The sequence below is a fragment of the Hyaena hyaena genome, unplaced genomic scaffold (assembly GCF_003009895.1).
Source record: "Hyaena hyaena isolate Hyena2069 unplaced genomic scaffold, ASM300989v1 scaffold_287, whole genome shotgun sequence".
Taxonomy (NCBI): Eukaryota; Metazoa; Chordata; class Mammalia; order Carnivora; family Hyaenidae; genus Hyaena; species Hyaena hyaena.
In genome coordinates this window covers 767,207-791,156 of record NW_024080919.1, presented here as the reverse complement: position 1 = coordinate 791,156, position 23,950 = coordinate 767,207, and the positions used below count along the sequence as shown (strand labels likewise).

At 36.4% G+C, this 23,950-nt stretch overlaps 1 protein-coding gene across 6 annotated transcripts in view; it reads left to right on the top strand.

Moving 5' to 3' along the window:
* CSPP1 (centrosome and spindle pole associated protein 1) overlaps positions 1 to 23,950 on the top strand; it is a 129,719-nt gene that overhangs the window by 14,076 nt on the left and 91,693 nt on the right. For all 6 annotated transcript variants that reach the window (XM_039246975.1, XM_039246974.1, XM_039246973.1 and 3 more), the window contains one exon: positions 6,386 to 6,485. In XM_039246975.1, coding sequence (XP_039102906.1) covers positions 6,386 to 6,485 — 100 coding nt within the window. The remainder of the gene's footprint in view (positions 1 to 6,385; positions 6,486 to 23,950) is intronic.

Sequence of the window (23,950 nt, the reverse complement as noted above, 5' to 3'; positions counted from 1 at the left end):
CCATCTGTTAAAGAGGCTGGCTTTTTTCCATTGGATGCTCTTTCCTGCTTTGTCAAAGATTAGTTGACACTTTTGGGTCCAATTCTGAGTTCTCTATTCTATTCCATTGGTCTATGTGTCTGTTTTTGTGCCAATACCACACTATCTTGATGATGACAGCTTTGTAGTAGAGGCTAAAGTCTGGGATGGTGATGCCTCCCGTTTCGGTTTTCTTCTTCAATATTACTTTGGCTATTCGGGGTCTTTTGTGGTTCTATACACATTTTAGGATAGTTCTAGTTTTGAGAAGAATGCTGGTGCAATTTTGATTAGGATTGCATTGAATGTTTAGACTGCTTTGGGTAGTATCGACATTTTAACAATATTTATTCTTCTAATCCATGAGCGTGGACTGTTTTTCCATTTCTTTGAATCTTCTTCCATTTCCTTCGTAAGTTTTCTGTAGTTTTCAGCGTACAGATCTTTTACGTCTTTGGTTAGGTTTATTCTTAGGTATTTTATGGCTGTTGGTACAATTGTGAATGGGATCAGTTTCTTGATTTCTCTTTCTGTTGCTTTATTATTGGTATATAAAAATGCATCTGATTTCTGTACATTGATTTTGTACCTTGCAACTTTGCTGAATTCATGTATCAGTTCTAGCAGCCTTTTGGTGGAGTCTTTTGGGTTTTCCATGTATAGTATGTCATCTGTAAAAAGTGAAAGTTTGACTTCTTCTTTGCCAATTCTGATGCCTTTTATTTCCTTTTGTTGTCTGATGCTAGGACTTCCAGCACTATGTTAAACAGCAGTGGTGAGAGTGGACTTCCCTGTCGTGTTCCTGATCTCAGGGGGAAAGTTCTCTGTTGTTCCCTGTTGAGGATGATGTTAGCCGTCCTTTACCAATTTTTAAATGGATTTTTTTTTTTTTTTTGGTGGTGTTGTAGGAATTCTTTGTACATTTTGGATATTAACCTCCTTCCATCTTATATCAGTTGCAAATATCTTCTCACATTTAGTGGGTAGGTCTTTTTGTTGATGGTTTCCTTTACTGTGCCAGTGTCAGAGAGCTTATTGCCTGTGTTTTCTTCTAGGAGTTTTATGGTTTCAGGTCTCACATTTAGGTCTTAATCCATTTTGAGTTTATTTTTGTGTGTGGTATAAGACCATCCAGTTTCATTCTTCTATATGTCACTGTCCAGTTTTCCTAACACCATCTGTTGAAGAGCCTTTTTCCAGTTGCATATTATTGGCTCTCTTGTTGCAGATTAATTGAACATGTATGTGTGAGTTTATTTCTGGGCTCTATTTTCTGTTCCATTGATCTGTGTGTATTTTTGTAGCACTACCATACTATTTTGATGACTACAGCTCTGTAGTATACGTTGAAATCTGGGATTGTGGTACTTCTAGTTTTGTTTTTGTTTTTCAAAATTACTTTGGCTCCTTTGGGTCTTTTGTGGTTCCATGCAAATTTTAGGATTATTTGTTCTATTTCTGTTACTCTATTTTTATGCTGTTGCTGTTTTGATAGAAATTGCATTAAATCTGTAGATTGTTTTGTCTTGTATGAACATTTTAACAATGTTCTTCCAGTAAATGAATATGGAATATTTTCCCATTTGGTTTTGTGGTCCTCGATTTCTTTCATCAGTGTTTTATAGTTTTCAGAGTACAGGTCTTTCACATCCTTGATTAGGTTTATTCCTGGGCATTTTGTTATTTTTGGTGCAGATGTAAAGGGGACTATTTTCTTGTTTTCTGCTTCATTATTACTATACAGTAAGGCAACAGATTTGTGTATGTTGATTTTTTTTTTTTTTATCCTGCAATCTTACAGAATTCGTTTATCGGTTCTAGTAGTCTTTTGGTGGAGTCTTTAGGGTTTTCTATATAGAGTTATCATATCATCTGCAAATAGTTTTACTTCCTTACCAATTTGGATGCTTTTGGTTTCTTTTACTTGTCTGATTGCTGTGGCTAGGACTTTCAGTATTATGTGGAATAAAAGTGGTGAGAGTGGACATCCATGTTTTGTTCATGATATTAGGCGAAAAGCTCACATATGGCCTTTGTTATATTGAGATATATTCCCTCCTAACCTACTTTGGTGAGAGTTTTTAGCATGAATGGATGTTCTACTTTGTCAAATGCTTTTTCTGCATGTACTGAAATAATCACATGATTTTAGCCTTTCTCTCGTTGATTATTGTGTTGATTGATTGGTGAATGTTGAACCACTCTTGCATTCCAGGAATGCTCATGAGATCTTAGTGAATGATTTTTCTTAGTGTATTGATGGATTTCGTATGTTAATATTTTGTTAAGGTCATTTATATCTATGTTCATCAGACCTGTAGTTTTTTTTTGGGGGGGTTATGGTCTTTGTTTGGTTTTGACACCAGGGTAATGCTGGACTCCTAGAATGAATTTGGAAGCTTTCCTTCCTCTATTTTTTAGAGTAGTATGAGAAGAGTAGGTATTAACTCTTCTTTCAAATGGTAGAATTCACCCGTGAAGCTGCACGGGTCTGGTACTGCACTTTTGGTTATTGGCAGTTTTTTGATTACTAATTCAATTTCATTGGTCTGTGCAGATGTTCTGTGTCTTCCTGATTCAGATTGGGAACATTATATATTTCTGGGAATTTATCCATTTCTTCTAGGTTGTCCAATTTGTAGGGATATAAGTTTTCATATTTTCTTATAATCTTTTGTATTTCTGTGGTGTTATTTCTTTTTTTTAAAAAATATTTATTTCTAGGAGAGAGAGAGACAGCGTGAGCAGGGGAGGGTCAGAGAGAGAGGGAGATACAGACTCTGAAACAGGCTCCAGGCTCTAGCTGGCAGTCAGCACAGAGCCCGACGTGGGGCTCGAACCCACGAACTGCCAGATCATGACCTAAGCGAAAGTCGGATGCTTAACCGACTAAGCCACCCAGGCGCCCCTCTGTGGTGTTATTTCTATAATTTCTGATTTTGTTTCTTTGAGCCCCTTTTTTTTTTTCTTTTTTTTCTTTTTTTTTTTTTTTTGGTGAATCTGTCAAAAGGTTTACCATGTTTCGTTAAATTTTTACAAAGAACTACCAGCTCCTGGTCTCATTGATCTAATCAGTGAAGTTTGTTTTTATTTTTTATTTTTTTTTAGCTTCTATTTCATTTATTTCTGCTCTAATCTTTATTATTTCCTTCTACTGGTTTGGGTTTTGTTTGTTCGTTTTCTAGCTCCTTTAGAAATAAAGTTAAGTTTAGCTTTTGCAGTTTTTCTTGCTTCTTGAGGTAGTTGTGTATTGCTTAAAATCCCTCCTTTTTAGGACAGCTTTTGCTATGTCACAAAGATTTTGGTCCATTGTGTTCTCCTTTCATTTGTCTCCATGTATTTTTTGATTTTCTCGTTGATTTCTTGGGTGACTCATTCATTGTTTAGTAGCATGTTCTTTAACCTCCACATCTTTGGGTTCTTTCCAGATATTTTCTTGTGGTTGATTTGAAGTTTCAAAGTGTTGTGGATGGAAAAGATGGATGATATAACGTCAGTCTTTTTGAATTTGTTGTCTTATTTTGTTGCTAATATGTGATCTATTCTGGAGAATGTCCCCTGTGCACTTGAAATGAATGTTCTCCTGTTTTCGGATGGAATGTTCTGAATATATGTTAGATCCATCTGGTTCAATGTGTCGTTTGAAGCCACTGTTTTCTTGTTGATTTTCTGCCTGGGTGACCTGTCCATTGTTGTAAGTGGGTAAAGTCCCCTACTATTACTAGTATTACTATCAATACTACTACTAGTACTAATATGTTTGTTCATAAATGCTTTATGTATTTGGGTACCTCCATGTTGGGTGCATAAATATTTACAATTGTTATACCTTCTATTGAATTATTCCCTTTATAATTATGTTATGCCCTTTCTTGTCTCTTCTTACAGTCTTTGTTTTTTAAAGTCTGTTTTGTCCCATATAATTATCATTACTCCATTTTTCTTTTTCACTTTCATTTGCATGATAAATGTTTTTCCATCCCTTCACTTTCAATCTGCATTTGTATTTAGGTCTGAAATGAGTCCCTTGTAGGCAGCAATTCTTGTGTGCTTTTTTTATTCATTTGGTCACCCTTTATCTTTTGAATTGGAGTGTTTAGTTTATTTCCATTCAAAGTAATTATTGATAGTTATGTACTTATTGCCATATTGTTACTTGTGTTAATGGTTATTTTTATAGTTCTTACTTACTTTTCTTGCTCTCTTATGTGGTTTGATAGCTGTTTTTTTGTGATATGTTTGGATTCTTTTCTCTTTATTTCTTGTATATCTATTACTGGTTTTGATGTGTGGTTACCATTAAGTGTATATACAACATCTTATGCATATAGCAGTCTCTGTTAAGTTAATGGTCGCTTAAGTTTGGACCCATTATAAAAGCACTGAATTTTTACTCCCTTCTCCTCATGTTTTAGGTGTATGGTGCCATACTTTACATCCTTCTATTTTGTGAATTCCATGACTGATTTTTATAGATACATTTGATTTTACTGCTTCTGTATTCTAGCCTCCATGTTGGTTTTATAAGGATTTATTCTATCTTATTATGGTTATACATACCTGTGGAATGTTTTCCTTTCCTACTTTTTAATTTCTGTAAGTTTATTTATTTATTTTGAGAAAGAGAGTGCACGTGCTAATGGAGGAGAGGTAGAGAGACGGGGAGAGAGAATCCTAAGCCCCATGAGGGGCTCAATCTCACAGACCTGGAGATCATGACCTGAGCTGAGATCAAGAGTTGACACTTAACTGACTGAGCCACCCAGGTGCCTCTTAAAATTTTCTTTTAATGTTTATTTATATTATTTATTTTAAAAAAATGTTTATTTTTGACAGAAAGAGATTATGAGCAGGGGAGGGGCAGAGGGAAGGGTACAGAAGATCTTAAGCAGGCTCTACTCTAATGGCAGAGAGATTGACGCAGGGCTCAAACTTATGAACTGTGAGATCATGACCTGAGCAGATGTCAGAAGCATAACTGACTGAGCTGCCCAGGCGCTCTTTTTTAAATTTTTATTTGAGAGAGAGAGAGCAAGAATGTGCATGCAAGTGTTTAGGGAGGCCGAGGGGAAGAAAGAGAATCTCAAGCAGGGTGCATGCTCAGCATGGACCCTGAAGTGGGGCTTGATCCCATGACCCTGGGATCATGACCTGAGCTGAAATCAAGAGTCAGATACTCAGCTGACAGATCTCCTTTCTTTTCCTGCTGTGGTCTTTCCTTTCCACTTTAACATTTTTTATAAAGCTGGTGTAGTGGTAGTGAATTCCTTCAAGTTTTGCTTGTCTGGAAAACTTTATTTTTCCTTCTATTCTGAATGATAGCCTGCTGGATAGAGTATTCTTAGTTGAAGTCTTTTTCCTTTCAGAAATGAGGCTTAGTCTTAAGAGTTAAATTTATGATTCACATGAATATGTGAGATAAATACTGTTGTTATGATCATTTTCTAAAAGAGTAAACTAAGGCATGGGAAAGTTAAGTAATGAGACTAAGGTCAGAGAGTTGGTAGAAGCTTTGATTCCTGACATCTTGACTGTAGTGCTTATTCTCTTAACCACCATACTAGTTTGCCTTTTTTCCATAATAGCTGCTCTGGTCAAGGAGTTGTGTCAAGGACTTTACATGTACTATTTTACTTAATCATACATAATACCTCTGTTTAGTAGGTAGAATATTTTTGTTTTACAGATCAAGAAAGTGAGGCTCAAAAGAGGTTAAGTAATTCATTCAGTTACATTTCCAGGTAGATTCAGGATTGCAGTCATCATATGTCTACCCCCAAAGTCTATGGTTTTAACCACTCCCCACTTAGGACTACGTTACAGGGTTTGCAAATGGTTATTACAGAGCTTTAAGTACAGCATTATTATACTTTTAAAATATTAAATAGTACTTAAATCATGATCTTTAAGTATTAGTTCAAATATCATGCTCATTGAGGTCTGTTAATACCTCGTGCATCATTATGGCCCTTCTTACCATGCTCTATTTTTATTTTTCCTTGGCCTTTACCAGTTACTCTCTATGTATTACATAGACGAATTATATATTATGCTTGTTGCTTGTCCCCTCAATAGCTTGAGCTCCATGATGGCAGAGATTTTCCTATGTTTTTTTCATTCATGTTTCCAGTGCTTGGGACACTATGTAGTAGGAACTGTGAATATTTGTTGATAAGTGAATTCTAAGATTTAATTAGAATTTATTACAGTATTAAATACTTTTGGTTAATTCCTCAAACCTCACACTTAAATTTCTTCGATGATATTACTGTGTAGTTTTTTTCAAGTCATTTAATGAAAGTATTGGGATAGATTGTGTATTTTGTGGATTTTTCCTGTACTTTTGTAAATATTGTGTCTCTTTCAGGGAAAGGCATCAGAGAAGCTTTCTGAAAACAGTAAAATATTAATTTCCATGGCCAAGGAAAACATACCACCAAATAGTCAACAGACCAGGAGTTCCTTAGGTAAGTCATTAGGTGTGTTAAATTGATTTTAAAATATTATTAGCAGGCTCTTGTGAAAGAGCTTTGTCTTTTCAGAAGAAAAGATGTCATAAGCATCCCAGTAACTTTCCTTTCTGAAATCTTCCATGTGACTGTGCTGTCTACAAATAAAATATAATGCATACCAAGAACCATCTGTCCATTTTAAATTATATTCCCTTATAATTTATGTAAATCATACCAGTAAATATATATAACTAAAAATTAATATTGCAACTATACTAAGTCTTTGATTATGGCTTCGTCATGAAAATATATAGAAATTTTTTATTGAAGTATAAATAACATACAGTGTTCTATTAATTTCAGGTGTATAGTATATTGATTCAACAATTCTGTTCATTACTCATTGCTCACCATGAAAAATATAGTCACCATACAACATTATTGTAGTATTACTGACTATTCCCTATGCTATATTTTTCATCTTTGTGATTTACCTTTAACTGGAAGTTTGGATTTTTATCTGTTTCATCCACCCCCGTCATCCATCTAACTTCTGGCAGCTATCAGTTTATTTGCTGTGTTTAAGAGCGTTTTTTTTTTTTTTTCTGTTTGTTTATTTTGTTCTTTAGATTCACATGTAAGTGAAATCATATGGTATTTGTTTTTCTCTGGCTTATTTCATTTGACACTGTGTTACTTCCATGTCTTGTTATTGTAAATAATACTGAAATATGCTTAGATGGGATATTTCAAATTGGTGTTTTTGTTTTGTTTGTTAAATAACCTAAATAACCAGTGAGTAAATTACTGGATTATAGGTTATATTTATTTTTAGTTTTTTGGCTAACCTCCATACTGATTTCTACAGTGGCTACCCTAATTTACATTCCTACCAATAGTGCACGAGGGCTCCTTTTTCTCCACATGTGCACCAACACTTGTTGTTTATTGTGTTTTTGATTATAGCCAGGTGTACGGTTTTGATTTGCATTTCCCTGCCGATTAGTGATGATGAGCATCTTTTTATGTGTCTGTTGATCATCTTTATGTCTTCTTTGGAAAAATGACTATTCATGTCTCCTGCCATTTTTGAAACCAGATTATTTGTTCTTTTGGTGTTGTTATTTTATATATTTTGGATATTAAGTCTCTTACTGGGTGAATCATTTATAAATATCTTCTCCCATTCAGGGTTGTTTTCTTTTCTTTTCTTTTCTTTTCTTTTTTTTTTTTTTTTTTTTATGGTTTCCTTTGCTGTGCAAAAGCTTTTTATTTTAGGGTAGATCCACTGTTTTATTTTTGCTTTTGTTTTCTTGCCTCAGGAAAAATGATGAATAGACCAATGTCAGAGAGATTGTTGCCTATGTTTTCTTTTAGGACTTTTATGGTTTTAGGTCTCACCTTTAGGTCTTAACCCATTTTGAGTTTCTTTTTGTGTGTGGTATAAGAAAGTTGTCCACTTTCATTCTTCCGCATTTAACTGTCCAGATTTCAACACCATTTATTGAAGAGATTATTTGTTCCCCATTGTATATTCTTGCCTCTTTTGTTATATATCTATATACATATTTTTAAGTAGGCTTCACACCCAGCATGGAGCCCAGTGTAAGGCTTGAACTCATGACCTTGAGATCAAGACCTGAGCTGAGACCAAGAGTTGGACACGCAACTGACTCAGCCACTCGGGTGCCCCTCTTTTGTCATAGATTAATTGATCGTATAAGTGTGGGTTTACTTTTGGGCCTTCTTTCTATTCTTTTGCATTTAACTATGTGTCTAGTTTTGTACCAGTACCACACAGCATTGTAGTATATCCTGAAATCTGGGATTGTGACACTTCCAGCTTTGTTCTTCTTTCTCAAGATTGCTTTGACTATTCCGGATCACTTATCTTATTTTATTTTATTTTAAATACAACTGAGTTTATATTTAATTTTTCTATTTCAGTTTTTATTTAAGATCTATTTAATTAGCATACAGTGCAGTACTGGTTTCAGGAATAGAATTCAGTGATTCATCACTTACGTACAGTGCTTGTCGTAACAGGTGTCCTCCTGTTACCCGTCACCTGTCAGCCCATCTGTCACCCACCTCCCTCCACCAACCCTCATGTTGCTCTCTATCTTAAAGAGTCTCTCGGGGTGCCTGGGTGACTCAGTTTGTTAACTGTTTGACTCTTGATTTCAGCTCACATCATGGTCTCATGGTTTGTGGGTTTGAGCCCTGTGTCAGGCTCTGCGCTGACACTTTGGAGCCTGCTTGGGATTCTCTCTCTCTCTGCCTCCCTTACCCCCAAAATAGAGACTTAAAATTTTTTTAAGAAAGAGTCTCTTAGGGTCCTGGGTGGCTCAGTCGGTTGAGCGTCTGACTTCAGCTCAGGTCATGATCTCACGGCTTGTGAGTTCGAGCCCCGCATCGGGTTCTGTGCTGACAGCTCAGAGCCTGGAGCCTGCTTCGCTTCTGTGTCTCCCTCTCTCTCTGCCCCTCCCCCACTCACACTCTGTCTGTCTCTCTCTCAACAATAAATAAACAAAAAAAAATATTAAAAAAGAAAAGAATCTCTTGTGGTTTGTTTCTCTCTTCCCCCTCCCTCCATATATTCATCTGTTTTGTTTCTTAAATTCCACATATGAGTGAAATCATATGGTATTTGTCTTTTTCTGACTGATTTATTTTGCTTATTGGAATATATTCCAGCTCCATCCACCTTGTTACAAATGGCAAGATTTCATTCTTTTTGATGGCTGAGCAGTATTCCATTGTGTGTGTGTGTGTGTGTGTGTGTACATACACCACATCTTCTCTATCCATTGAGCAATTAATGGACACTTGGGTTCTGTCCATAGTTTGACTATTGTCAGTAATGCTGCTGTAAACATCGGAGTGCATGTACCTCTTCAAATATTTTTGTGTCCTGTGCTATATACCTAGTAGTGCAATTGTTGGATTGCAGGGTAGTTCTAGGTTTAACTTTTTGAGGACCCTCCATACTGTTCTCCAGAGTGGCTGTACCAGTTTGTATTCCCACCAACAGTGCAAGTGGGTTCCCCTTTCTCCACATTCTTGCCAACACCTGAGTGTCACCTTGTGTTGTTGGGTTTTTTTAATGTTTATTTTAGAGAGAGAGAGAGTGCTTGAGAGAGAGAGGAGACAGAGGATCTCAAGCAAGCTCTGTGCTATAAGCATTGTGGGTCCTGAACTCATGAACTGACATCATGACCTAAGTGCCAAAATCAAGAATTGGTCGCTTAACAACACCCCATTTGTGTTGTTAATTTTAGCCATTCTGACAGGTGTAAGGTGGTATTTCATCATAGATTTTATTTGTATTTCATATTCAAGGTCTTTTTAAATTTGAGTACTGTATTATATTTTGGTTAAGCTCCTTAATCTCTAAGGACCTCAATTTCTTTATCTGTAACGTAAAAAAGTTGGGTTGTCTTCTCACCCTAAATTTTTGTGAAGTGAAATTTTGATTATCACGAGATAATTTTTTAAAAGTTTAAGAGTAGATTCTCTTATACAGTAAGGTTAGACAGAATCACTTTGGAATTCTGGGTTCCAACTTCCTTTGGATTGTACCTGTCATGTCTTTGTGACCTGGCACAGGTTATTTAAGCTCTCTCTTGCCTTATCTTAATAATTGGCATCTATTTTAAAAAGTTATTGAGGCAATAATTGAGTACATAAGAAAAGCTGACTGGCACATAAGTGGTACACAATATTTTTTGTGACCTCATATCTTTTTAATGTAGGCTTTGAGAATTATATTAAGAATTTAAGAGTTATTTTTCATTACATGCACAAATGATGGAGAGTTTAAAGTCTAGTTTCAAGGGGCATCTGAGTGGCTTAGTTGGGTAAGCATTTGGCACTTGCTTTTGGCTCAGGTCATGATCTCGAGGTTTGTGAGATCAAGCCCCTTGGTGGACTTGGGCTTGAGCTCGCGCTTGGGCTGGGCCTTTGTTGACAGTGTGGAGCCTGCTTAGGATTCTTTCTCTCCCTCTTTCTCTGCCCCTCTCCGCCTCACGTTCTCTCTTAAACTTAAAAAAAAAAGTCCAGTTTCAAGACCATGACTTCTGCCTTTCCTAAACTGATATTCCTTAGGTCTGTGTCCTATGCCTTCTTTTCATTTCATACACTCCCTGACTGACCTCATCCCCTTAGAGATGTTATATACTGTCCGTCTGTTCATAACTTACACGTCTGTATTCTAGTCCTGATTTTTGTAATTGAACTGCAGACCCATATATCTGATTTCCTATTGGACATCTGTACTTGGATGTCATGACCTCAGAATCAATATATGCAAAACTACCTTGATTCTTCTCAGACTTTCTGGTTTTCCGGCAGGACGGCTGGCTATCCGGTCGTCCTTGGCTCCTGTGTTCCCTTTGCCTCCCACAGCAAGTAATTACACAAGTCCAGTGGGTTCTACTACCTGAATTTAAAAATAAATTTACTTTTCTCTAATCCTGTAAACATTGTTTTATGTGGGCTTATGTTGTCTCTCAGGTATTTTTTCTAGTGGTTTTTTTTTTCTTTTTTTTGGTATAACCCTCCCCTCCCCCGCACCGACTGAACCTCTGCACTGCCCTTTAATGTCCTTTCAGAAAACACCTATAATCATGTTAGTCTTTGCTTCAAACCCTTCAATGTATGGGTTTGTTTCCTGTATGATAATTTTATCCTTTTATTCCTTTTCCCAGATTGTGTGGCTGTTCATGCTTTGTGCTTCTGTCACTTTGGTTTTCTCCATAAAGTATAATTTTGAACTTATTCAGCTCTCTTGTACTGCAGTGGTAAGCCAGCTTGCCTGCCATCGTATGCTGGCTGCCTAGCTCAGTGCCTGGAACTTTAGGGTTTAAAGAAAATATTTTTTAAAAATGTTTATTTATTTATTTTGAGAAAGAGAGAACGTGTGCAGGTGCGAGCCGGGGAGGGGCAGAGAGAGAGTGGGAGAGAAAGAATCCTAAGCAGGCTCCATGTTGTCAGTGCCTAGGCTGAGCCTGAGCCCGAGCCCGATGCAGGGCTTGATCTCATGAACCGTGAGATCATGACCTGAGCCTAAACCAAGAGTGGAAACCTAACTAACTGACCCACCTACACCCCTTAAGAAGATATTTTGAATAAATGAAAGTCCCCATTGCACAAATAAACTTCTATTAGGTATGTAGAATTTAATTTTCATGGAATGTTTCTTTTATTGCCAACTGAAATAATTATTTTTGATGCACATTGAATCTTATTAAAGAATAATATATAATTTGACTAATTTTATAACTTAACATTCAGTTGCTGACTTTTTGCTTTAATAATTTTGGCCTTAAAATTAGATCAAATGTATGTGAAAAGATGTTCAACATCACTAGTTGTTAGGGAAATGCAAATTAAAACTACAAAGAGATCACATCATGCTTGTTACATTGACCATCAAAAAGACAGAGATAAAAGGGGTGCATGGGTGCCTCAGTTGGTTAAGCATCTGCCTCTTGATTTTGGCTTAGGTTATGATCTCATGGCTTATGGGATTGAGCCCTGTGGTGGACTCTGCACTTGGGATTTTCTCTCTCCCTCTCTCTCTACCTTTTCCCTACATGGATGTGCTCTCTCCCTTTCTCTCTGCCCCTTTCCCGCATGCAAACATTCTCTCTCTTTCTCAAAATAAAGAAATAAATTTAAGAAAATGATTAAAAAAAAAGATCAAGGTAACAAATGTTGACATGGAACCCATGCACACTGTTAGTGGGTTGAAAGCTCAGTGAAGTAAGTCAGAGAAAGACAGATACTATATAATCTCATATGTGGAATCTAAACAGAAAACAAAACCAAACTCAGAAAAAAGAAATCAGACATGTGGTTTCCAGAGGTGAAGAAGGGTGGGGGTCCGGAGGGGGGGGGTTGCTAGAAGGTGGTCAAAAGGTTTAATTTTCAGTTATAACATATATAAGTACTAAGGAAATAATGTACAACATGATGATTTTAGCTAATCTTGCTCTGTGATCTATAGGAAATTTGTTGAGAGTAAGTTCTAACAGTTCTCATCAAAAGAAATAAGCTTTTCTTTTTTTCTTGCCTTTTCATTTTATCTGTACACGCAGATGGATGTTAGCAGAACCTATTGTGGTAATTATTCCACCATATGTATAAGTCAAGTAATCAAGCTGTATGCCTTAAACTTACATAGTGACGTATGTCAATTATTTCTCAATAAAACTGGAAAGAACACCAAATACGTAGTGTTTCACAATGGGAAAATGTAGAATAATTTGGTAATGGAGAGTTTTCTCACGTGGTCTTAGATAGGACTTATAAAACTGGTCTAAAAATGGTCATATTTGGAAATTATATATTGATTGAAATATATTTGACACCATACTTTGCATAAGTAATTAAGCATAGGTAGCTATCAGTAATATATAAACTGGCAATATTCATTTTAGCCAATGAAAATCTACTGGTAGCTCATATACAGCTATCATGAGCATTTTCTGATTTTTGTAAATTCATTTTTGTTAGCGGTATTTATGGGTATTGATTATCCATGTGACTTATTCTTCCATTCTCATTCTATATCTCTCAGAAAAGTATTTGAGGAGCATTACAGTGACTTCTAACACCAGCTACCCAGAGTGGACCAAACGTCACAGATTAAGGGCGTAACCCTCCACAGGACTTCTCTTATTTTAGACACCAGCTGTTAGTATTGGGGTCCACAAGCCATCCTCTATTCTGGCTACAAATATGGGGGTTACCATTACACTGTCAAGTTTGATATCACTAAAATGACTTACAGAACTCAGGGAAGTGCTATAGTTAGCGATTGCAGTTGTGTTGCAGAACAGTGCTACAAATCAGAACCAGCCAAAAGGGGATATGTGTAGTGTGTGGCCTGGGAGGGTCCAAATGTGAAGCTTCTACTAGTCTCAGGGATGTATCACTCCCTTGCCACATCAGTCCTGTTGCCAGCCAGCATGCTTACCTGATTTTCAGTGTCCAGAGTTTTTATTGATATTGCGTTGCCTCTGTGGCTCAGACTCCCTACTTTCTCCTGAGGTCTGGCTGATGTCAGATGGCTTCGAGGTCTAACCCTCCAATCCCATCTTTCTGGTGTAGTCTTTTTGATGTGACCAGCTCCTATCTAGGTCATCTCGTCAGCATAAACTAGAGAGGAGCTCACCAGGTGTTAGCATGTTAGTATAAACTGTTGGATATGGGTCGCAGCACCTTCCATGAATAACAAAAATACTCCCATTACTTGAAATATTCCAAGGATTTATTTAGAAGTTACTTCCCAGGAACTAGAAAAAAAAAAAGGCTAGCGAAGTTCTTTACTTCATGTAGCGTGTACATGGTTTACTCTATATAAGCTGATAAAATGATGTCCTTTGTAAAGAGTTTCTTATTATAATTCAGGTTTAATGAAATATGAGAGTTAGCTAGCTGAAAATGATCCATAAAAGTAAATTATATTTTCTATCTTCTAATACCATTTCTAGGCATGTTAGTCATTTTTTAATTAGAAGGAATTCAACTTTTACTAACTCATTATTCTATTTAATAACTAACCATTACTGAGAAATGCTTTCATTAACTTTTTAAGTATAGATCTGTGTACTTCAGTTAAATGTCATCTTTCTCTTTTCTCTTTCTTAGAGAAGTTGAGTGTGTTCCCTTAGATTGAGCACTATTGCTTTGATTTTAATGCTTTATGTCCTGGAAGACATTTTTAATAGTTGACATAATACAGCCAGTATTTTCAACATTGTTTTTTATATACATATTTTTGACCCGACATCCATAGAGACTACATTGCTTTTGAAATTAGTATCTGGTTCATATGGTGAAGATAAAAAGCATTGCTTTGAGTTTTATAAAAAGAATTTTCTATTAAATAAAACTTGGAAATGGCAAAATGATTATAAAGAACACAGAACAATATAACATGGAAATTATGACCCTCCCAACCCTGTTGTCTAGTCTCTTGATAAGCAGTATCTTGAATATAATTTCATGGTTAGACTGCATACATGTGTATATAGCCCTTTCTTCTTTTGTTCTTTATAGTAGCTTTAGATCCTGTTCTCTATTTGAAAGCACTAGTTTTGTAATTTATAGTATGGGGATGTAACCATAACGTTTTGAGATTAAAAAGCAATGGAATGCATCTATTTGATAGACCTGGAGCAGTTACTGTCTGCTGCTAAAGTTTTCATTACAGATGGAAGAAAAAATAGTCCTCGCCCGTTCTGTGTAGTGTGGCAGGCACAATTGAATGGGGGAATACAGGGAGAAGCATGGAGAGAGAATTTCTGCAGCTCAGAAGTAACTTGTAAATAGTGAAGACCCTGTTATACTCCGAAAAGGAAACTGAAATTTGAGTTAAAAAGGGCAGCTTAGACTTGGGCATAAAACTGTATTAAACAGCCTTCATCTCTGGGTGAAAAGAAAGTTCATTGTATACCAAACTGGTACTTGTTGTGGGTTATAAAAAGGTGTCATGTAGTACTTATTATGTTATATTAAAGTTGTGTGCCTGCTTGTTTACTGTCTAGATGCTGTTCCTTTGGGCAAGGACTTAGGTACTTGTTTATCTTCCCAAGACCAGCAAAGTACCTGGCACATGGGTGATGCTCAGTAAATGTTAACATGAAGCTTTACTGAGTATGTGACTTGGAAGGGAGGTTGACTTTTAAATGTAGCAATATTGAAATTTATTTTAAAAATAAAATTTATACTAAGAAGAAATCAGTTGAAAAATTTAATATTTTCTGATGCATGGGTGGTTCAGTTGGTTAAGCGTCCACCTTCGGCTTAGAGCATGATCTCATGATTCATGAGTTCGAGCCGGCTTTGGATTCTGTGTCTCCCTCTTTCTCTGCCCTCCCCTGCTCATACTCTGTCTCTTTCTGTCTCTCTAAATAAATAAACAACAAAAAAATTTTTAATATTTTCAATGTTATTTACTTACATTTTACTAAAAGAAATATGAAAAACAATTTCCTATCAAATCTTATTAATTTGATAAGAAGAACAAGATGTTAGATTAAGTTTAGATAAATATTCAGAGAACCAGTAGGAGTTGTGTGTGCGTGTGTGTGTGTGTGTGTAAGTTAATGCATACTTAAGGAATTGGCTTGTGATTATGGAGGCTGGAAAGTCTAATATCTGCAAGGTAAGCTGCGAAACTGGTGACCCAGGGAATAGGTGATGTTGCAGTTTTAAGTAGAACTTGATTGGGATTCTCTCTCTCCCTCTCTCTGTCCCTCCCCTCTCTACTCCCCCCCCCCCATAAATAAATAAACTTAAAAAAATTAAATGTATTAAAAATATTAAAGTCCACTATTATTTCTGCTGTTGCTGCAGTTGTTGCTACTACTACCAGCTAACCTGTATTGAGTGCTTACTGTGTGTCAGATGCTGTGCTATATTATTACCTCATTTACTTTGGAGTTGGAGTAAATGCCATGTTCTTTTTTTGGGACTTCCATACTCTCATGCCTCCTGTCCTCCCTGTAACCCAACATCTTTGAAATTGACAACATTAGTCTTTTGTCTCACTTGCTTCTTATTGTAGTTATTCACAGATTGAGAGCCATTTCTCTAATTCCTTAAAGATTTAATACTTCTTAAGTTTCTTGACTTCATCTCATAATATTGTTTTCAGTTCCTTACCACCCACTCCAGTAGTCATATCCTAGACTTATGTTACCAGTAACTGAATTATAGTTGCAAATATTTTCTTTGATGACCATTTCCATTTTTTTCCAGCCAATTTTCTCTTGTACTCTGCCTCCAACAAATATTCCAAATAATTGACGTTCCAAATAATTGGCATTACCAGGACCTATCATTGATTGCTTCTACTACCCTTAAGGACCTACTTTTTCATTATTTCCTTCCTTATGCAGTATAAATTCTGTGGGCCAGTATATTGACTCCTTTGTATACCATCATCTTTCTTACCTTTCTTTCCCTTTATCTTATAAAGTACTGACTACTGATACAGGTGGGTCCTCAATGCTATTGGTGGTTCTACTGAATTTTCCTGAGCTATTTGCTATCTGATTCTACAGGACAGTATTTCATCTTTTTCTGTCCCTACAAATTCTATTCTCCAGTCCCCAGCCCATGTTTTTACTTTGTATTTCACTTCAAAAATAGAAACAATTAGAATTTACCCTTATCTCCCGTCCTTCTATCTGCCAGCCAACCCACATCTGTACCATATATTCTGCCTTGTCTTCTCTTACCAGAGATTGTCATTGTGCCTTAGACCACCCCCTTTACTTACATAGCATCTTGTCTTCCCTTTTTACATAAAGTACGATCACTTCATCAAGTTTCTTCCTCATCTGAATGAGAAAAATCTGAAAAATATTTTTCCTATTAGATCATTTATGTCAGAATCTATGCATTGCTGTAATATCTCCTATTTTTATAAAATCCTTTATGTTTCTCCAGCTACTGTCAGTTTCTAGGTTCTTTGTAGCAAATTTAGAGTTGTCTGTCTGGATTTATTATCTCTAAGTCCTCTCACCTTAATGTCTGTTAAACTTTTCCAATCAGGCTTGCTTTTATGCTGCTCGCCCACAAAGATCAAGGTTCATAATAGTTAATCCCTTACATAACAGCATTTAATGAGCAGGTCACACATCTTACATTTTTCTGTTTTCCTTTTTTCTTTTTTTCCAAAGATTTTACTTTAATTTTAAGTAATCTCTGCACCCAACATTGGACTTGAACTCACAACCCTGAGATCAAGAGTTGCTCACTTCACCAACTGAGCCAGCCAGGTGCCCCTCAGATCTTACGTTTTTCTACTTACCTGTTCCACCTAACATCTTACCACTTCTAGAAGTATTTTCTTCACTTGGCTTGTAGAGCTACTCTTCTGCTTTTCCTTTGATCTTACTAGTTCCTTCTTGCTTGGAAAAAAGCTGGTCTGGGACTGATTATCCTTAGAAGGGCCTGCCTGCAAGGCTGATGTTTGGCTAGTATCTGGAACTTAGCTAGTAGACAATTTCCTATACAGACATAAAGCTTCCCCTAAATGATAAGGCTTATTGTGCCTAAATTGTATAAACAATGGGACTTACGCAGAGCACCTGCTTTCCTTTTGGGGAGTCTGGAATCTTGATATGTGCTAGACAAAGGATGCCTGTCTGACCAGCTCCAAACAGAAACCATGGGCATTGAGTCTCTAATGAGCTTCACATATGTTGCTAGAAGAATTAAGCATGTCCTTTGTGGTTCCACTGGGGAAGAACTGTAATTATGAGTATAATGCATCCTGTGAGTCCTTCTAGTGAATCACCCAGCTAGAAGATAGCTTTGAGGATTCCCAACACACACCTCTTCATTTTTTTCTGATCCCTTTTCAAGTCCCTCACTAAACTTTGGGTACTTGAAGGATCCATCTTCTGTGACCATGGTCCCTAGGTTTATCCACCATTTCTAGGTAATAACTCTCAATCTTGTATCAAAATACTGTTGATCTGTATTTTAGACTCTAAAATTTTCTAGATTTATTTTATTTTTCATGTTCCAAAGTAATCATTTTGGAAATCAAGCAAAGTGATTACAGATTAACAAAGTAAGATAAAGAGATTTTACTCTTGCTACTAAAAATTTTGTGTGATTTTTAAAAAATCATTTTACTTTATCTTACTTTTGTTTTAAGTAGGCTTCATGCCCAGTTGGAGCCCAGTATGGGGCTTGAACTCACGGCTGTGAGATCAAGACCTGAGCTGAGATCAAGAGTTGGATACCCAACCTACTGAGCCACCAGACGTTCATAAAAAAAATTTTTTTTAAATACAATTATACTTATGGAAATTTGGAAAGAAATAAAATAAATTATATTATTTAATTTAAAAAATCTCAGGAGAGAAGCAACTACAGAATTTTCAATTGCAGAGAATCTCTGAGGTTTAGACTAAGTTAAAAAAATTACAGTTAGTGTAAAGATTTTAGAAAACAGGCAACAGGAGATTGTTGATGGGGTTTCTAATTTTTTTAAGTTATATTTTGAATTATCATTTTTTTTTAGTATTTGTAGTCTTAAGTTTCTCTCTTTTTTTTATGTCTTTATTTTATTTTGAGAGACAGAGAGCAAGTGGGGGAGGGGCAGAGAGAGAGGGAAACATAATCTGAAGCAGGCTCCAGGCTCTGAGCTGTCAGCACAGAGCCCGGCGCGGGGCTTGACCCCACGGGCTGTGAGATCATGACCTGAGCCGAAGTCGGACGCTTAACCGACTGAGCCACCCAGGCGCCCTGAGGTTTCTCTTATTACAAACGAAATGCCAGACATTCTACTGCCTTTTTTCAGTTTGTACAAGTCTAGTGAGCCCTGTGTAGTAATACCTTTGTAGCTAAAGTTTGAATACAGTGTCCTCCTCAATTAAAGCAATCACGTCACTTGATAACTCATCAGTTTATTATTTCCTATAATTTGTCTTTTGATTATGTTTACATAATAACTTCTTATGGTGTTATAATAAAATAAAAACTCAGTGTTCCATAGTAATTTGTTTTATAAAGCATTTATTATGAGTACTATGTTAGAAGTAAATTACTTTTGAAAAGATCGTATATTTTTTATTTTAAATAGTTTATTTAGCCCACAGCCACTATAGAAACTAATACTTCTAATTGATGTAGTTCTGAAGCATAATGTTAACTGTCTTTTTTTTTTAATTTTTTATATTTATTTCTGAGAGAGATAGAAACACTATGAGCAAGGGAGGGTTGGAGAGAGGGAGATACAGAATCTGAAACACGTTCCAGGCTGAGCTGGCTGTCAGCACATAGCCTGATGTGGGGCTCGAACCCAGGAACCGCGAGATCATGACCTGAGCCGAAGTCAAAGGCTTAACCAGCTGAGCCACCCAGGCACCCTGCATAATGTTAACTGTCTTATAGTCACTGATGTACTTAATGAGGTGACATCACTTCACATGACCCTAAGGTGACTAATGCTTTACTTGCCACTAGAACCATCATAAGACAACTACTCTGAATAAGTAAGTCTGACCATGTTTCTTAGTTCATTAAGTCAATTGAGATGCCATAGATAATGCATAGTTTAAGATGAACAGAATATTAAATTGTTCCATACAGTTCTTAATTTCTCTCACCTACCTCTAATGCCAGAAATATTCATCATAGATAACAAACATAGAATTAAAAAGTTAGTATTTTCTGTTGACTAAACCTTAAATTAATAACATTTAAAGTAATTCAGAAGCATTATATATTCTTCCTTGTCTTTTAACACAGTATTATTTGAGTCAATAATAAAAAGCAAATATTCTTGAGTAAAATTGAAATTAGTATAAATAGCAATTTATAAATGAAAATCATATTTTAATTTCTGTTCCACATAAATCCACCAAGCAGAATTGGAAAAGAGTGGTAAAATCAACTTTAAATACATGGCTTCAGAAAGCTGTAAATTACTGGTTCCCTGACCAGGAAAGCCTCACATGTTGGGAGACATCATCCTTATAGCATTGTTTTCTTTTTCTTCTTGACACAACAGTGTCCATTGTGACTAGCGTTATGTAACTTTGGTTACTAGTTTTCCTGCTCTCTATGCAGTCAGACTGCCTAAAAGCAGAAATGAAATATTAAGAATTGTGTTTTTTCCCATTTTCTCAGTTATTCCTCTTATTCAGGCATTCATTCATGTATACTCATTCATAATTTATTTTGTGAACATTTCTTGGGTATAGGTTTTATGCCAGGCATTATAAAATTGAAGAAAGCATGGCCTTATATTCATTGACTTCATAGTTGGGTCTATGTGTGATACTCCATTCTGAATATGAGAATCAAAAACTATTTCTCTCGTCAAGCTTAAATTCTATTATCTTTAAGAATAAGGTTTAGAACCAATAATGAAGCAACAGAAAGAGAAATCAAGAAACTGATCCCATTCACAATTGTACCAATAACCATAAAATACCTAGGAATAAACCTAACCAAAGATGTAAAAGATCTGTAAGCTGAAAACTACAGAAAACTTATGAAGGAAATGGAAGAAGATACAAAGAAGTGGAAAAATAGTCCATGCTCATGGATTAGAAGAATAAATATTGTTAAAATGTCAATACTACCCAAAGCAGTCTACACATTCAGTGCAATCCTAATCAAAATTGCACCAGCATTCTTCTCAAAGCTAGAACAAACTATCCTAAAATGTGTATGGAACCACAAAAGACCCTGAATAGCCAAAGTAATATTGAAGAAGAAAACCGAAACGGGAGGCATCACCATCCCAGACTTTAGCCTCTACTACAAAGCAGATATCATCAAGATAGTGTGGTATTGGCACAAAAACAGACACATAGACCAATGGAATAGAATGGAGAACTCAGAATTGGACCCAAAAGTGTCAACTAATCTTTGACAAAGCAGGAAAGAGCATCCATTGGAAAAAAGTCAGCCTCTTTAACAGATGGTGCTGGGAGAACTGGACAGCAACATGCAGAAGAATGAAACTAGACCACTTTCTCACACCATACACAAAAATAAACTCAAAATAGATGAAGGACCTGAATGTGAGACAGGAAACCATCAAAACCCTAGAGGAGAAAGCAGGAAACAACCTCCTTGACCTCAGCCACAGCATTTTCTTACTCGACACATCTCCAAAGGCAAGGGAATCAAAAGCCAAAATGAACTTTTGGGATCTCATCAAGGTAAAAAGCTTCTGCACGGCAAAGGAAACAATCAACAAAATTAATAGGCAACCGACAGAATGATAGTTCTGATATAAGAACTATCATTCTGATAGTGTTCTATCAGAACAATAGAAAAGATAGTTGCAAATGACATATCGGATAAAGGGCTGGTATCTAAAATCTATAATGAACTCACCAAGCTCCATACTCAAAAAACAAACAATCCAGTGAAGAAATGGGCAGAAGACATGAACAGACATATCTCCAAAGAAGACATCCAGATGGCCAAGAGACACGTGAAACGATGCCCAACATCACTCATCAGGGAAATACAAATTAAAAACACACTGTTACACCACCTCACTCCGGTCATAGTGGCTAAAATGAACGAATCAGGAGACGATAGATGCTGGCCAGGATGCGGAGACACGGGCACCCTCCTACACTGTTGGTGGGAATGTAAGCTGGTGCAGCCCCTCTGGAAAACAGTGTGGAGGTTCCTCAAAAAATTAACAATAGAACTCCCCTAGGACCCAGCAATAGCACTGCTAGGAATTTACCTGAGGGAGTGCTGATGCACAGGGGCACATGGACCCCAATGTTCACAGCAGCACTTTCAACAATAGCCAAATCATGGAAAGAGCGTAAATGTCATCAGCTGACGAATGGATCAAGATGTGGTTCATCTATACGATGGAATCCTACCTGGCAATGAGAAAGAATGACATCTGGCCTGTGCAGCAACGTGGATAGCACTGGAGGGTATTATGCTGAGTGAAGTCAGTCGTTGAGAAAGACACCATGTGTTTTCACTCATATGTGGAACAGGAGAAACTCAACAGAGAGCCATGGGGGAGGGGGAAGGGGAAGGGGGGAAAACGGTTACAGAAAGGGAGGTAAACCATGAGAGATTCTTAAATACTGAGAACAAACTGAGGATTGAAGGTGGTGGGGGAAAAGGGGTGATGGGCATGGAGGAGGGCACTTTTTGGGATGAGTACTGGGTGTTACATCGGAACCAATTGACAAATTATAAAAAAATAAAAATAACAGTTTTGGTTTAAAAATTAAATAAAATACGCCTTTCCAGAAAATATGCCAATAATGTATCAAAAAAAAAAAAGATGTGGTTTATATATATACAACGAAATACTACTTGGCAATGAGAAAGAATGAAATCTGGCCATTTGCAGCAACATGGATGGAACTGGAGGGTAGTATGCTGAGTGATATAAATAGCCAGAGAAAGACAAATACCATATGTTTTCACTCATGGGAAATAGGAGAAACTTAACAGAGGACCATAGGGGAGGAGAAGGGGAGAAAAAATAGTTAAGGGGAGGGAGGAAGACCAACCATAAGAGACTCTAAATATTGAGAACAAATTGAGGGTTGATGGGGGGTGGGAGAGAGGGGGAAATGGCTGATCGGAAGAGAGGAGGGCACTTGCGGGATGAGCACTGGGTGTTAATATGGAAACCAACTTGACAATAAATTATATTTTAAAAAAGGTTTAGTTTCTTTTTGTGGAAAGAATGCTTTCCTAGGATGATTTCAAATTCTAAGCGTATGGGATACTTTAAATTCTTTTGGGAGAGAGTTGAGAGCATCAGTGAGAGGTGTCTCTAAGGAATCCTCTGCTTTACTTACTATTACCAGGATTGTGTAGGCCAGAAGTATGTATATAGAGAATCCCATGGTGTTCATGGTGGAAAGTGGAATTTAGTTATTCCATAAAAATCAACATTCATTTATATTTATACTGCTTGGGCCTTCCCCCCCGAAATATATCAGTGATGTAATAAAGCAATGATATGACACTTTTATGATAAGTCCCATCATTTAGCTTCATTGTGATGAAATAAAGCACAAAAACGGTGATATCCATAATAGTTTATAAACTGCGGTTTATTATTTCATCTTTTCATTATTTCTGTTCATTATTATTTCATCTTATTTTCATTAAGGAAAATAATTTTATTTTTAGAAATGATAATTTTTATACTAAAGTATTACATATTTGACTTTTTGTTTTTAATTTTTAACTTTAATTTTTTTATTTTATCAATTTTTTCTTCCTCTAAAATGACAAAATGAAGGAATTCATCCCGAAAGAAAGAACAGGAGGAAATGACAGCCAGGGGCTAAATCAACACAGATATAAGCAAGATGCCTGAACTAGAATTTAGAAACACTATAATAAGAATATTAGCTAGGGTTGAAAAATGCATAGAATCCCTTTCTGCAGAGAGAAAAGATATAAAATCTAGTCAGGACAGGATTAAAAACACTGTAACTGGGTTACAATCTCCAGTGGATGCCTTTGCGACAAAGATGGATAAAGCAGAGAAGCAAATCAGCAATTTAGAAGATAAAATTATGAAGAATGATGAAGCAGAATAAACGAGGGAAACAAAGGTAAAAGATTGCCTTACAAGACTTAAAGAACTCAGTGACTTACAAAACAGGAATAACATCCTAATCATAGGAGTCCCAGAAGATGAAGAGAGTAAAAAGGGGGCAGAAGTTTTCTGTGAGCAAATTATAGCAGAAAACTTTACTAATCCGAAGAAGAACACAGAAATCATAATCCAGGAAGCACAGAGAACTCCCATTAGATTCAACAAAAACCAGTCATTACCAGGGCATATCATAGTCAAATTCACAAAATACACAGTCAAGGAAAGAATGATCAAAGCCGCAAGGGGGAAAAAATCCTTAACCTACAAGGGAAGACAGATCAGGTTTGCAGCAGATCTATCCACAGAAACTTGGCAGGCCAGAAAGGAGAGG